A 16,803-nucleotide genomic window follows, 5' to 3' on the forward strand; every position below is an offset into this window, starting at 1 on the left:
AATTGAATAATATAATATTACAAAAATAAATAATAAATAGAGAAAAAAATAAAAATTCAGATTTTTATCACAGAGAAAAGGGGTTAAAAACTAATTTAAACTTGAGAGGAGAAGTTTTTTTTTTTATATTGTGATAAGAAAAGTCATAATATGGATAAGTCCACGTAACTCAAGTCTAATAGATAAAATCAAAAACTAAAAATATTGAATAATAAAAATAAATTAGAGATAATGTGAGGATATTTATAATCATACGTTTAGAAAATAAAATAAAGTAAATATACAATACTTAAATATTATTAAAAATTAAATAATTTAAAATTTTCAAGCAATATTTTTAAAACAAAATTAATATTTATTTTATGATTAAAAATTTATATATTTATCTATATTGTATTAAAGAATAGTAGTTGATAATTATATTAAATATAGTTACAAGTTAATGAAAAGTCACATAACGTAATAAGACTATATATTAGATTAAAAAAATAGCAAAATTACGTTAAATTATTAAAAATTTACTATTAGAAATGAAAGGGAAAGACTATTTGAATTTGAGATTAGAAAGTTCTTAAAAGCCAAATCTGTATCAATAGATTACAAAATAAATGCATGTAATACAAAAAATAATTATAAGAAAATTCAATAGATTTGAAACATTATAAAAGAACTTATATATTAATTTTTAGACTAATTCAAAGTTATATTTTAAAATAAAATGTGATATATATGTTCCCGATAGAGAACTATCAAATATAAGAAAAGTATCATACTTCAGTTTGAATTTTTAATTGAATAGAAAATTAAAATTTTGTTTATTTTGAGTATAGGTAAAAAAAATTATGTATAAAGAGGAAAATAGAGATAGTGTGAGGATACTTATATTTTTAAATTTATCCAAAATAAATAAATTAAATTATTAAATAGTATTCAAAAATATTATTAATAGATTTAAATGAAGAAAGAGATTCGAGTAAGTGGATAATAGTGTAAAAATACATTAAATTTCAAGAATAATTTTTTTTTACATTTATTGACGATTATTAAAAGGGTAATAAACAAGATTAATAAAAGATCACATTATAGTATAACAATATTAATTAATAAATAATGCAAAAACTATAAGCAAGGAAAAAAAAAAGAAAAAAATTATGTCTAAAAATGTAGAAGGATAAGAATATTTGAATTTGAGATAAAAAAATATAAGAATTTTGTTTAAATAATATAATTTAATATGCTCAAACAAGACAGATCACAATGTTACATGTATAATACTCTTTAATATTGACCGTAAAATATAATACAAGTGTCAAAATCAAGGGGTTGGGTTATTACATATATAGAAAAAGAAAATAAATTATCCACTATGAGATTTGAAAAATGGTTTCATGTCCTGCTTCTTAATTAATATCAAATAATTGTTTATAATTTATATATAGAAGGTTTAATTTAAGGTTATTTGCACATATTTTAAATAACCCAACTCAAAATTTGATATGCTTTATGTCCGCGCATCGCGCGGGTACTAATACTAGTTACCATTAACAACAAACTCCAATACACCTACAAAGCACCTAAATTCCATAGCCATCTTCCTTGAAGAGTACTATGAGAGATAGGCCTCAACAAAGCTAACTATACAAGAAGTTTCTGAAGTAATCCATGACAGCACCGTGCTTTCTCAGACAACCTAAAAAGTTCTATGCTATCTATAAACTCCTTCACACAAAGTATTTTACTTAGGAGGAAAATGGACCAATCTAATACACTATGAAGCAACAAAATTACCCAACTAATGATAGGTTCCTTGATGATAGGCTATAATTGCGTATTTTAGTCGATTATTACACTCTAATTTACTGCACTTTAGTTGAGTTTGCGCTTTAATCGCTAGTGTTTTGCACTAATTATGTGTTTTATGCCTTGTAGGAGTGATTCCGAGCTATATAGATGTTATGGAATGAATTTAAGTGATTTGAAACTTTGAAGTCTGAGTAAAAGCTCAAGAAATTAAGGCGGGATCGTGTTCGGGGGTCAAATTTGATAGTTGAGAACATTCCTCTTCTTCCAAATTAGTGAAAGAGACCCTTACTTGATTCTTTCAAAGAACTAAAAGCGAAGTACTACAAAGAAATTTCGAGGTACCTCATAGAAGTTCAATTTTGACATGAACATGCCCGTAAAGTGTCCAAAACTCTATTTAGTGTTAAAGTTAAACTCACATGCTTAAATATAATAATGATACTTTGAATATATATAATCGCGTCATCGAACTATTATTCTCTCTGTTTCAATTTATATAAACCTAATTCTTTTTTAGTTCATGCCAAAAAGAATAACTTATTTCTATATTTGAAAATATTGTGCAATGATTTATAACCACACGAAAATATATGTGCCTCATTTGATACAACAAGTTTAAAAGTCTTTTTTAAAACGTTTTGTCAATCAAATAGGTTCACATAAATTAAAATGGATTGAATAATATTCAACTCGAATTAGACGATGTGCCCCGAGTATTGGTTGCCCTGCCTCGAGGCTCCAACTAGTAAAAGGAAGACAACAGATAAGGAACTGGGCTTTCCTGAAACCCAAAAGAAAAAGGAATTGGGCTTCTAATCTTCACTCTGAATAGGTGCTAGTTTAACAACCCAGGTCCATAGAAGCCCAGGTGCTAACATTAGTATGGAATTGGAAGAAATTGATTGGGGGCCACAGTTACATTTTCAAGTCCATTTTGGCACTGCGAATGATAGTAGCAAACAAGTCGGGCTAGCCAGTTTTCAGACTGGTCATTCAAAAATAGTCAGCATTTACAAAGTCATTAAAAAATACCCACTATTTTGCTGTAACACGGAAAGTTCCAGTATAATATACTGGAGATCGGTGCACGTGTGTATGAATTTCCAGCATATTATGTTGGAACTCCTACACGCGGAAAGTTCAAGTATAATATACTGGAGTAATTTTCTAGATTTCGAACAGTATTTTCGTTTAGATTTATCTTTACATGAAAAGTGGCTAAATTTTGATTACTTTTCAAACTATGACTATTTTTGAATGACCACTTGTGAATCTAGCTATTTTAGAATTTCTCCGGCAAACAGGAGGTGTTCAACTTTAAGTAGACAAAGTATTGTGTAAATTGGGTTGGAAATCCTTATCTACGCACCGCTCTTCGTTCAGTGACATGCCAAATACTGACGTGACATTACCAGCCGCCACCTCTCTCCCAACGCTCAACTTCCCCAACCATAATAAATCTTTAAATGGAACGTGGGAATTAATTAGTAGGAGAAAATCCATACTCTTCGTTGGTATCTCGAATCGAGAGACTGGAAACGTTGAGAACCACAAATTAGTAGAATAAATTCCTTTCGGCTTCTACTGTGAAAAAGAATATAATATCTCTCGACTTCATTTAATATTACACTATTACTCTTCCAAGAGAATTAATAAGATAACTTTTTTTGTTATTAAGTGATTTGACTCTCATATTTGAAATATGTTATTCTTGCTTTTTATTAAAGTTGAAAAATAAGACTAGAAGTTGCAGGGTTTCATTTTATACAAAAGCGTTTAGTGCAGTGCACCGGTTCAAATATCTTTGAGGTGTTTTTCCTCTACTTCCTTTTTCTAGCTAGTTCCTATTCACCCTAAAAAAATCTCAAACAAATGCCAAAATATTCGAGTGGAATTTGGTCCAAGCATTGGATACGCAACTATCATCATTTTTTGTAATAACACTATCTGTTGCACTTAATCATAGTATAGAACTTAAGATTTTAACTTAAATTATCTGATAATGTAAAAATTTTACCATCACAGTTGTTAACATATTATACGTCTAACTAGTTTCAGTTATTACAGCAAGTAAGATGGAATTATCTTTAAGATGATTAAAAATCAAAATTAATGGCAGGGAAATGCAGAGCTTAAGAAGGCAAAGGCAAAACGTACCCGACGGTGTAGCAAGGGATGAAAGCGGACTACTTTTTCCAGTTCCAGGGGAACCTGAACCAGCTGCTGGAATTCCACTGGTGCAAGCGTTTGACCAAGAAGAAGAAGAAGAAGAAGATTGATGATCAGGGCACAAACAACTAAACCGTTTCGCACCAGCATCAAATCCACAACTTCCCCCAAACTTTTCACATTCCTTACAAGGACTGGAATCCACTTTCCATTTCAAATCAAACCCCTGTTCCATCAACTTCTTCAAATCCCTAAAATTTCCAATTATTCCTCCAGACGAATAGTACTCCTTACGAGCTGGTACAACTATACTAGCATGACATGTCCCATCTCCGTGCAAATCGTTCTTATAACTGATTCCGTTTATCGCACAATTAAACGACCCACCGGAAGGTGCAATTCCAGTATTTCCGGCCCAAGGAGGGCACACGTAATTAACCGTGACATTCACTAAGCTCAAAGCATACTCGAATATATTGGAATCCATTGTCGTGTTAAATTGACAAATCCCTTCTACTAGATCTTTTCTAGTAACTGTTATAATTTGGGCTTCCATTTTAATATCGAGAACCAAGTAATTTACGTTTGAAATTTGCATTATGGTGCTACCTTCATCTTCACATTGAAGCTCGAATCCAGGATAACCACATTCCTTTGGTCGATCATTTCCCCAGAAAGGGTAACTAATCCCAGTTAAGTTTCCACAGTTGAAGGATTTGCCGCAGCTGGCAAACCACTGGTTTTCTAGGGAAGAAAGAGGAGGAAGATGAATTAAGAATAAGAGTAGTGTGGAAGCTAGAAATTGAAAGGAGAGAAGGCCTTCCATGTCGAACGCCCAGAGACAAATTGTTGCACCGAGTAGTTAGCTAGTAATACGTAGGCGTATAGAAAGAACAAAATGGCGGCCGAATTTATAAGTAAGATATTAGAACGCTCCGTTGACCGGTTATCTGTAGTTATTTTTCATCTTATCTAATATTGTAAACTTTTTTATGCTTTGGAGTGTCTAGAGACTAGAAGTTAAACTCCTTAAGGATTTATGTAACTTATGCACATGACACTATTTTAATCTATTGTAACATATTAAATCCCTTATTTGTGGATTACATACTAATTTCACTTATTATAAGTTATTACTTGTATTTACGTTCTAGATGATTAGATAGTGCAGATTTACATTGCAAATGAATATAGATTAAATTATTTCAGAAAAATATGATGGACTTTTTCTTAAATGTTATTGTAATAACTTAAGTTAAATAATTAATAATTGCATATTTATGTGATATTTAGTAGTATGGGTGATTTAGAACGGAATTTAACTGCAACATGTTTATATATGTAATAATAGAATGGGACCTACGATTAATTCCTAATTACATCACACTCTCATACAACGGTGTAATATTTCTAGTTGGCAAAATATATAAATGCCCATCCAAGTTGTCTACAACGGTCATTTGAACACCTCAACTAACCTATTATCAAGTAGACACCTCAAATTATTTTTCAGTGTATGTCTTAAACCCTTCAAATTGACATGACAAAATGTCTGTACTACACTCGTGTTGCAGTAAGTGAAGCTTTCAAAATTGTGTTTATTTCTTTTCTTTTTTAATTTAACTGGTGGAGCCCACTTTTCCTCACTCTTTCTTCTCTAAAATTTTCTTCCGCTATTCACTGCACCTTAACCCACCATTCTCAACACCACAACTTTACCATGATAGTGAATGTGCAAAACAGTAGCAGCCATTGAAAACCCCGGCACGTAGACGCCATTGAAAACAGTAAAAGCTATTCACTGCACAAGTTATTTTCATCCAGTCCCAAGAGGCAAAAATTGGTGGTGAAACAGTGGTGTCTTCAGCTACAATTAATGGAGCGCCGGAACAGATTTTTCGACAAAAATCCAGCTAGCAAATAAGGTCAATGAACAATGACGCTACTGCCACGGTTACAACGGCTACTTCAAAAACCCGACTCAGAAGCAAAAATAACAGACCCCATAAATTCAAAATTTTGCAGCAACATGGACGATAAACAGGAAGTGGTTCATGATTGTTGTCGGCGCCCATGGCTATTACCGGCGTCAGTGGCTGTTTGGAAACGGCTGAAGGACTTCGATGAGGAAAGGGCCGTTTGGACAGAAGCAGCGACGCCTCGGAGATGAGGTTGGACAACTGGAATTCTTAGGGGGGATTAAGGTCTGCTCTTGGTTGAAGAAGAAGAGGGGGCGGCTGGGAGGGGTCTAGGTCTCTAGGGTTTATTTATTATTATTGCTTTTTTTTGTTTGTTTTTGTTTTATAATAGGTGGCAAACTTTTTAATTAAAATTACACATGGCATTTTCTCATTTGTTCATTTGACATAAATCCGAGAGTGTATTTCACGCGAGGTGGGCTGACGAGGTCCGTACTTTATTGAAGGCTTGAAGTGTTCAACTGAAAATGGGGTCAGTTAAGGTGTCTGGCTGACCGTTGAGGACAACTTCAAGGGGCCGTTTATGTATTTCGCCTTTCTAGTTTTGTATATAACTTTAAACAAAGTACACTTGTATTTTCGGGTGTGTGGTGGTGGTGGGTGATGGGGGGTGGGGGTGGGGGGGCATAGTATAAAGTAATAGATTGTTCTTAATTTTTTCCAAAATACAAACTCATGTTTAATATTTATTTACTTGTTATTTGTTTTTGGGTGTGTTAGATTAGTTAGCGCTTGATGGCTTGTTGAATCAACAAAGATCAAAATCCCTATTCTTTTTGGGAATCTACCAGTTATGTCCACTTATAAGTAGCCCATTAGAAAAATTGGTCAACTCATAAAATATTACTAATATTATCCAAATGTTACTAATAATAGCCAATTAGCTATTTGTAGCAAAAAATGTCAATTTTTGCTTTCTTTTGAGTCAGTGTAATTAGAATAGGCTGGGTACATCTTAAGGAGCTTGAATCTAAGTTCTAGGATGATTTGGTGAAGGGAATTGAAAATTCGAAGTAAAAACTGAACATGAAAAAAAATGATATGTGTATCACACTGTCTATCAATTGTGTATCATATATGTATCAATCATGTATACATGTATTGATGTTCTAAACGTCAATACCACACAAGAGGTGGGTGATACCCAATTTTCGCTCTAGAAGAACTTGGTTCTTCTAGGTGTACTTACTACTACTGTTTGCGGAATTAAAAGTTCATAAAATAAAGAACTCAGAGATTTTTACGTGGAAAACACCTGGCTCAAAAGGTGAAAAAACCACGACCTACTACTCAGTAGGATTTTCCCAAACTTCCACTAAAATCACTGAGCCAAAAACCGCATTTACAAAACTCTTGTAAACCTAAGGATTAAACTCTAATCCCAGTGTGGCACACAGCCTCAACTGCTGCGACACTTTCAAGTTAACTCTAACTTGAATACTCAAAGTACCTAATACAATTGCTTTTATGAAAGCTGGAAAGGTACAACTTTAAACCACATACTACAATTGAACTAGAATAAGAATAAACACAATAGAATTGGTTCTTCTATCTTGTCCAAGTAGCTTCAGGAATGCACACTTGAATCTCACATAAATTGCTTGCAAAATTGCCTCGCTCTTTTGCTCTCAATTTAGTTTTACTTATGCGTTTGTGCAACACCTGTAAAAGAGAACAATCATTGTTATTTAATGAGTTAGTAATCAGAGTTTGATTGAGACTCAATTGCTGATCCTTTGTCGAATTTGAGTCCTACAACAATACAAACTCCAACCCTTATCCTTGATCCGGATTAAGTTCTCTTCACATTAGGAGACTTCATCTCCTCATCCTTTATGCAACCTTTTCGATCAATTCAGAAGATATTGCTGCTTGATCCTTGAGACTTATCTTCTTCACGTGCATCTCACATGTATAAGTAGATAATCACTGTGTCTCACATGATGAACCTGGTCCATGACTGAGTTCATTTGTCAATCTTCAAAACTTCATCTGAACTTGGACCAACAAATTCCCCTTTTTTGATGATGACAAACTCTGTGCTTTTACTGATTAGAGAACCTGTGGAACTCAGCTTAATTATCAACACTTTAACTTAGAAATCTTAACTTATCATTAAGGACCAGGTTTTAATCAGGTTATAAATATCACTTTAGTTCAGAATACAAAGTAAAGCACAATATCTCTTCCCCCTTTTGTCATCATCGAAAAGTTGCATATATTGTGAGCCCAGATATTAATAATTACTCATGACCACTGGGGCAACTACAAGTGAAAACATGGTTTAATTAATCAACAACCAGCAAACAAAATAAACTATTAAGATCAGAATCTGCAATAGAACAAGAGAAATAGCAAATTGTCATTGATTATAGATGCCTCCATACACAGACCACAAAAAGAAAGAAAAAACTCCCAACCATGAGCAAAAAGCAAAAAAAATCCCTAACTGGGTCACTGGGGGGGGGGGGGGGTCTAGACTGGTTCAAAGATAGGGACTGGACATCCTAGGGCTTGGAGGAACTAGAGGGCTGGGTTTGGAGAAGGTTGAGCATATTTTGAAGCATTCCATCACTCTTTTCCTTTTCCTTTTCTAGCTCAGATTTAAGGCCATTTCTCTCATTTTCCAGTTCAGCAATACGGGCCTGGAGCCTAGCAATTTCAGCATCTTTTGTTCCACATTCTTGAACCAAAGCCCTAACCTTGCTATTCACAGGAGTCTTCAGAGATGAACCAGGTTCAACTGGGGTGGCATCCACTGGATAGTCACAAGCCATAAGAGTCTTGACACCAAAGTGCTCCTTGCTTGATGCCATTTCCCACCTCTTCAAAGGCACATTTAGCCTTTCTAGGACAGTAGTCAATAGGAACCCATATGGTGTGGCATGAGCTTTGGAGCCATTGATGACTCTATCCAGTAGTTTGACAATAAAAGCAGGCCAGTTTATCTGCATTCCTCTCACAAGGCACTCCATGAGGACCAAGTCCATGTAATTGGCAGTGTGCCTTCTCTCCTGCCTTGGCAGCAAGCATTTGTTCACAAACTCAAATAGCACCTTGTGCTCTGCCCTCATCTCACTCTTCTGAACAAACCTTGCTTCAGGCACATCTTTAGCAGTTGCAGAATCACAAAAGTTTCTGGTGATTTGGAGTGCAGTAGGAAGAGAATCCAGACAAGGCCACCTTTGCCTAGTGTAATCATCATATTCCACACTGGGAATGTCTAGAATCTCACCCAATTTAGGTGCATCAAAATGCACCTTTACTCCTTTCACCATGCTGGTGACAACCCCATTCTTGACAGTGGCATTGGCCATGAACTCAATCAGCTCCTTCCTGGCCAGTTTCCCATCCAATTAAAGGACCATGTCCTTCCATCCTTGTGCAGCTAGGGCATCCACCAATCTTATCATACCTGGCTCCTCCAGGTCTTTCAACAACCTGCCTTTCAAGATCTTTCTCCTGCCAAAAATGGCAAATCTATCTTGTTCTTTCTCAGACTCCTCCTCTTCTTCTTCTCCACTCCATTCTTCTTCTTCTTCAATAATTTTCTTTTGTTTTCCCTTCACAACAGACCTAGTTCTTTTAGACAACGAGGACTCAACAGATACAGGTACAGAGGATGACTTCTTGGTTGAAGTCTTGGAACTCTTTGGTTTGGGTGTTGGGACCTTTTCAGTTGTTCCTATTTCTTGATGGACCAGATCCATCTCTTCTTCTTCTTCTTCTGCAACCTCAACACTCTCCACAATTTTTGCCTTTCCTTTTTCCCTCTTTTTCTTCTTGCTTTCTTCCAGTGCTTTCTGCAACTCTTCCTCACGTTGTTTGACCCTGCTTCTAGTTGCTCTTCCCTTTGAAGGGACAGTAGACTTAGGAGATGACACTTTGCTTTTCTTTGTTGGCTTGGAAGCAGTTGGAGCTTTTAGGCAAGAAGCCTTGCGCTTCTTTGGGTCATAGCTGGCCCCAACCTTCTTCAAGATGTCAGCTAAGGTTTCTTCAACAGATGAACCAGGTTCATCTTGTTGTTTACTCAAATGAACAAGACCTTCAGCAGCCTCCCCAGGGCCACTTCCCCCTGACTTGTTGCCACTCTCCTCTACCCCTCCACAGATTGCAAGAATTTTGTCTTTCCTTTTCTTTCCCTTTCTACTAGACTCAGCCTCCTTTACATCTTTCAAAGGACCAACCAAAACAAACCTATTTTCTTCCTTTTCTATCACATCAGAAAATACAAAACAAGTATTAACCTCACAAGCGGTTTCTTGATTTTCGTCAGTATCAGAAGACCCATGTTTTTCTCCTTCACTGGCACAGATAAATGCTTCAGACTCAGAACTTGAGTCGGATTCTTTAGCAGGACTTTCCTTCTTCTGACTAGCCTTCAATTTTTCATTTAGAGCTTTCCTCAAAGCTCCAGAAACTACTATTTTTCTGGCTAGCATTTTTTGCCTACGAAAACTAGGTTTTGGGTTTTCAACAGGAGGAGTAGATGAGGATGTATTTGAGGGAGACACTGGTGGGGGAGTTCCAGGGTTATCTTGAGGATTTGTCATGGTGAATGATTTCTGGAGAATTTTGGGGATTTTTGGAAATTTCGGAGAGAAAGAGGATGATCAGAACTTGGGAGAGATTAATGACGGTTATGGACTAAAGAGAAGGATGTGGAGTGTATTTAAAGAGGGTTATCATTAAATGCAGTAACGACAACCTTTTTGCAGTAGTCAATCAGGAGTCTAATCACTTTAGAATTCTGGTCTCTTAGTGATTAATGGGCGACGCTGTTTTTTAGACAAGAATCCCATTTTCTTTAGAGTTATAGGAGAATGAAACTGGTTCAATGCTCAACGGATATAATTTCTGGGAGTTTGGTGAAAATAGGACTTCTGCTCATGATTGAAAAATTAATCTTTCTAATTATGCTAAGTATAGAAAACATAGCTGAACTTTCTCATAAGCATATACTGATGAACCAGGTTCTTCAAGTAGAATTCCCTTGAACATGCCTCAAATGTCATAATAGAAAAACTTAGTAAGAGATTAGTGAGTCATATATACACATATCACAGGAGTATACTGATTAAAGTATGAGACTGAGTAAGGATCAATCTAGTTAGTTACACAAAGTTGAAACTTCTAACCAAATTTTTTTTTTCATTGCATTCTGAACTGGACCTTTTAGGTGATCTTAATCATCCCTAATTCCAACCTGTTCCTTTCAAAGTTTTCTCTACTCAGTGCTTTAGTGAAGATGTCAGCTATTTGTTTATTAGTAGCACAAAATGCTATTGAGATCAACCATTTCTCATAGTTATCTCTTAGGAAGTGGTGTCTTCTATGTGCTTGGTCCTTTTATGATGAACAGGGTTCTTTGTCATACTTATAGCACTAGTGTTATCACAGAATATTGGTATACATCCCACTTCAATTCCAAAATCTACCAGCTGTTGTTTGATCCATAGCAATTGTGCACAATAAGAAGCAGCAACAATATATTCAGCTTCAGCAGTAGATAGGGCTACTGAATTTTGCTTTTTGGTAGCCCATGATACAAGACATGAACCAAGGAAGTGTGTCATACCTGAGGTGCTCTTCCTATCAACTAGGAAACCTGCATAATCAACATCAACATATCCTACTAGATCAAAATTACTACCTTTAGGATACCAAAGGCACAGATCAGTGGTTCCTTTTAGATATCTCAGTATCCTCTTGACAGCAGTCAAGTGAGACTCCTTTGGATTTGCCTGAAAACGAGCACGAAGTCCTACATTGAAAACAATGTCAGGTCTGCTAGCAGTGAGATACAAGAGTGAACCAATCATACCCATATACAACTTTTGATCAACTGATGAACCAGGTTCATCAACATCTAATTTAGTGGCAGTTGTAATAGGTGTGTCTATTTCTTTGGATTCCTCCATTTTAAACTTTTTGATTAGCTCTTTTGTATACTTCCGCTGATGGATCATGGTTCCATTTGGACTTTGTTTGATCTGTAAGCCTAAGAAGAAGTTAAGCTCACCCATCATGCTCATTTCAAACTCACTCCCCATTAATTTTGCAAAGTCCTTACTTAGCTTGTCAGTGGTGGCCCCAAAGATTATGTCATCAACATAAATTTGCACAACAAGGAGATCCTTACCTTTTTCCCTTAAGAATAAGGTACTATCTATTTTAACTCTCTTGTAACCATGCTCCAGCAGGAATTTTGACAATCGTTCATACCATGCTCTTAGGGCCTGCTTGAGTCCATAGAGAGCCTTGTCCAGCTTGTACACATGCTCGGGACATTCCTTACTCTCAAACACTGGAGGTTGTTTCACAAACACTTCTTCTTTTAGATAGCCATTTAGGAAGGCACTTTTGACATCCATCTGATGAAGAGTAAATTCCATATGTGCGGCAAAGGCTATGAGAAGTCTGATTGCCTCTAGTCTTGCAACTGGAGCAAAAGTCTCATTATAGTCTATGCCCTCCTCCTGGCTGTAACCTTGGACCACCAATCTTGCCTTGTTCCTTGTAACTGTTCCATCTTCATCAAGTTTGTTCCTGAAGACCCATTTTGTACCAATGACTGATCTGTCCTTGGGTCTTGGTACTAGGTGCCAAACTTGACTCCTTTCAAACTGGTTAAGCTCATCCTGCATTGCATTCACCCAATCTGCATCCTGCAAAGCCTCAACAACATTTTTAGGTTCAATTATAGATAGAAAAGCATCAAAAGCACACAGATTCTTTAATTGTGATCTGGTTTTAACTCCAGATGTTGGATCAATGAGAATGTTCTCAATGGGATGAGAACTTTGATACTTGTGAGGTTTCACAACCAACTGGCTTCTGCTAGATGTTTCTGCTATTTGCTGAGGAACAGGATCATGAACGGGTTCCTTCAATAAGTTTATCTCAATTCCTCTTTGATTTCTTCCCCCTGTCAGGTTGCCCTGTATGGAAGAACCTGTTCCATCACCTATTCCTTCTTTTGGTGCCACTTTAACCTGAGCTGAGGCTTCAGTCAAATCCTTTACCAATCCAATGGCTTCATCTTCATGTTCATGTCTCTCAGAAAGAATGTTAGTTTCATCAAATACTACATGTACACTTTCTTCTACACACAAAGCTCTTTTATTGAACACTTTATATGCTTTGCTATGTGAAGAATATCCCAAGAATACTCCCTCATCACTTCTGGGATGAAACTTACCTAGGGTAATCTTTTCCATTATTGTGCACATAGCACTTGCAACCAAATTGCCTAAGATGGAATATGTTTGGTTTTGTCNAAGTAACTCGTAGGGAGTTTTCTCAACAAGAGGTCTAGTCATGCATCTATTTATTATGTAACATGCAGTGTTTACAGCCTCTGCCCAGAAGTTGTGAGGCAATTTACTAGAGAGTAGCATGGTTCTAGCCATATCCTCAAGAGTTCTATTCTTTCTTTCAACTACTCCATTTTGCTGAGGGGTCCTAGGGGCAGAGAAATTATGATCTATACCATTTTCATCACAGAATTCAGCAAACTTTGAGTTTTCAAATTCAGTTCCATGATTAGACCTAATGGAGGCAAGTTGATTTCCTAATTGTTTCTGAGTTTTTCTAACAAATGCAGAAAACATGTCAAATGCTTCATCTTTGGAGGTTAGAAATAGAACCCAGGTAAATCTAGAATAATCATCAACTAGCACCATTACATATCTCTTTCCACCTCTGCTCATGGTTCTCATTGGACCATATAGATCCATATGGACCAGGTCCAACGACTTGGTTGTACTTACCATTTTCTTGCTTTTGAAGGATGACCTTACCTGCTTCCCCCTTGCACATGCCTCACAAACTTTGTCTTCCTTGAACTTGATATTAGGTAACCCTATCACCAAGTCTTTAGAGACTAATTTGTTAAGCTGATTTAGACTTGCATGACCAAGTCTTTTGTGCCACAGGAGGGGATCATTAACCAACACACTTAAACAAGTGAGTTCATTTTCTGAAAGAGTGGACAAATCTACAATGTAAATATTGTTAACTCTTTTTCCCTGCAAAACAATCTTGTCAGTGGTAAGGTTAATCACAAAGCATTTGGTGGAGGTAAAAGCCACAAGGTTACCTCCGTCACACAGTTGTGACACACTTATTAGGCTATATTTCAAGCCATCTATCAAGTAGACATTCTCTATGGAATGAGAATCTGTTTTGCCTACCTTTCCAACCCCAATGATCTCACCTTTCTTTCCATTTCCAAAGGAGACATTACCTCCCTTTAAGTTCTCAAGTGAAAGGAACTGGTCCTTGTCCTCAGTCATATGTTTTGAGCAGCCACTATCCATGTACCATATTTGGCTCCTCCCTTTCACTTGGACATGCAAAAGGAAATCAGGGGTTATTCTTAGGAACCCAAACTAGTTTGGGTCCCTTTCTATAAGCAAAAGGGTGAATCAAATTCCTTCTTGCCCATCCAGGCAGCTTATTTTTTTCTTGAACAAAAGCTTTGTTCTTTTGACTGGCTTGTTCTTTTGCCTTACATTCATATTTGTAATGGCCAGTCTTACCACAGTGTGTGCAGATTTTATTTTCAGGAAGTGTGAGGTACTTGCTTTTAGGATCCCATTTTGGAGCTTGAGTCCCATAGCCAAGTCCTCTTTTGTTGCTACTGTGATGCTCTTGCAGCCAGGAGAGTGATCAGAAGCCTTGTTCCACTTGCAAGTTCTGTCTAGTTCATGTTTCACCTTTCCTAGATCTTCCTTTAAGCCTTTGATGAATTCATCTTTCTTATACAATTCATCTTTCATTTTCCCAAATTTTCTTCTAGAGTGAGATATGTGTGATCAGTTTTCTTCTTTCCTGTTCCTAATTTCAGTTTTAGGTTTTCAGACCTAAGTTCTAGGACACTGCTGTCAAGTTCAAGAACCTGGTTCTTCAACTCAGCATTTTTGTTATCACTCTCATTTGCCCTAGACTCTAGACTGTTGCATTTTGCTTTTAGGATCACACATTTTCTAGATAGAACTTCCTTCTCATTGTTAATTATTTCAGATTCATCAATGAAATCTAGTAATAGCTCAGCCAACTTTTCTTTAGACAAAAAATTTAATCTTGTCTTTGAGATGAAGAATACTTACCTCTTGTTCATCATCTGATTCTCCAATGTCCATCGATGCTTGCTCTTCTTCGGCTTCAACTTCTGAGTCTTCATCTGAGGTTTCTCCCCAAGCAGCAACCATAGCCTTGGTTGAACCTTTGTTTCTTTTTGGTTGAACCTGTTCCTTCTTCCTGTTCCTTCGTTCAGTTCTTTCTTTCTTCCACTCAATTTCCCATTGAGGGCAGTTTTTGATCATGTGATCAGTCTTACCACATTTGTAGCAACCCTCATTGGTCTGTTTCTCAGGAGCTCTTGTCTTGTTGAAGGTTGTACCTCTTGAAGAACCCTTTTCTCTCATCAGGTACTTTTTAAAATCTCTAGTGATCATAGCCATCTCATCATCTTCCAGATCTGAACCTTCAGCAATTCTGAGAGCTAAGTTTCTCTTCTTCTTGGGTGTATCCATCTTCATGGTTTGCCTTCTCATTTCATAAGCAGTCAAATTTCCAATCAGTTCATCCAGTCTGAGAGCAGCAATATTCTTAGATTCCTGAATAGCAATGATTTTGCTTTCCCATGTGACTGGCATAACCCTTGTCAGAATTTTCTCAACCTTGTCTTCTTCAAGAATAATCCTTCCAAGAGACTTAAGTTCATTTGTCAGTGTAGTGAACCTAGTATACATCTCCTGGATAGTTTCTCCTTCCTTCATAGTAAAATTCTCATATTGAGAATACAACAATGTTCCTCTTGATCTTTTCACTTGAGGTGTTCCTTCATGGGCCACTTGCAAAGTGTCCCGTATCTCCTTAGCAGTAGTACAGCTTTGGATCCTACTGTACTCATCTGGACCTAGTCCACACATCAGCCATTTCTTGGCCTTAGCATTTTTCTCCCACTTTCTCAGATCTTCAGCAGTACAGTCAGCCCTTGTCTTTGGCACATCAACTCCTTCAGCATTCTTCTTTGTGGTTGCTAGGGGACCATCAGTGACTATGTCCCAGAGTTCATAGTCTTCCCCCTATGATGTGATCTCTCATCCTGTTATTCTACCAAGAATAGTACTGACCATTGAAAAGTGGAGGTCTAGCAGTGGATTGCCCTTCCCAGTTCCCAGGTGGTGCACTCATGTTGATCTTTTCCTAAGGTGTTAGCCTCTTCAAGGATAACCTGCTCTGATACCAATTGATGTTCTAAACGCCAATACCACACAAGAGACGGGGGGGGGGGGAGGTAATTTGTGTGGTACCCAATTTTCGCTCTAGAAGAACCTGGTTACTTACTACTACTGTTTGCGGAATTAAAAGTGCATAAAATAAAGAACTCAGAGATTTTTACGTGGAAAACACCTGGCTCAAAAGGTGAAAAAACCACGACCTACTACTCAGTAGGATTTTCCCAAACTTCCACTAAAATCACTGAGCCAAAAACAGCATTTACAAAACTCCTGTAAACCTAAGGATTAAACTCTAATCCCAGCGTGGCACACAGCCTCAACTACTGCGACACTTTCAAGTTAACTCTAACTTGAATACTCAAAGTACCTAATACAATTGCTTCTATGAAAGTTGGAAAGGTACAACTTTAAACCACCTACTACAATTGAACTAGAATAAGAATAAACACAATAGAATTGGTTCTTCTATCTTGTCCAAGTAGCTTCAGGAATGCACACTTGAATCTCACATAAATTGCTTGCAAAATTGCCTCGCTCTTTTGCTCTCAATTTAGTTTTACTTTTGCGTTTGTGCAACACCTGTAAAAGAGAACAATCATTGT

At 36.6% G+C, this 16,803-nt stretch overlaps 1 protein-coding gene across 1 annotated transcript in view; it reads right to left on the reverse strand.

Annotated features, from left to right (window-relative positions):
- LOC109237371 (LEAF RUST 10 DISEASE-RESISTANCE LOCUS RECEPTOR-LIKE PROTEIN KINASE-like 1.4) overlaps window positions 1-4,845 on the reverse strand; it is a 21,836-nt gene extending 16,991 nt beyond the window's left edge. The window contains exon 1 of the mRNA XM_019403666.1: window positions 3,961-4,845. Coding sequence (XP_019259211.1) covers window positions 3,961-4,798 — 838 coding nt within the window. The 5' untranslated portion in view covers window positions 4,799-4,845. The remainder of the gene's footprint in view (window positions 1-3,960) is intronic.
- Between the last annotated feature and the right edge of the window lie 11,958 nt (window positions 4,846-16,803).

Source organism: Nicotiana attenuata, unplaced genomic scaffold (assembly GCF_001879085.1).
Source record: "Nicotiana attenuata strain UT unplaced genomic scaffold, NIATTr2, whole genome shotgun sequence".
NCBI lineage: Eukaryota > Viridiplantae > Streptophyta > Magnoliopsida > Solanales > Solanaceae > Nicotiana > Nicotiana attenuata.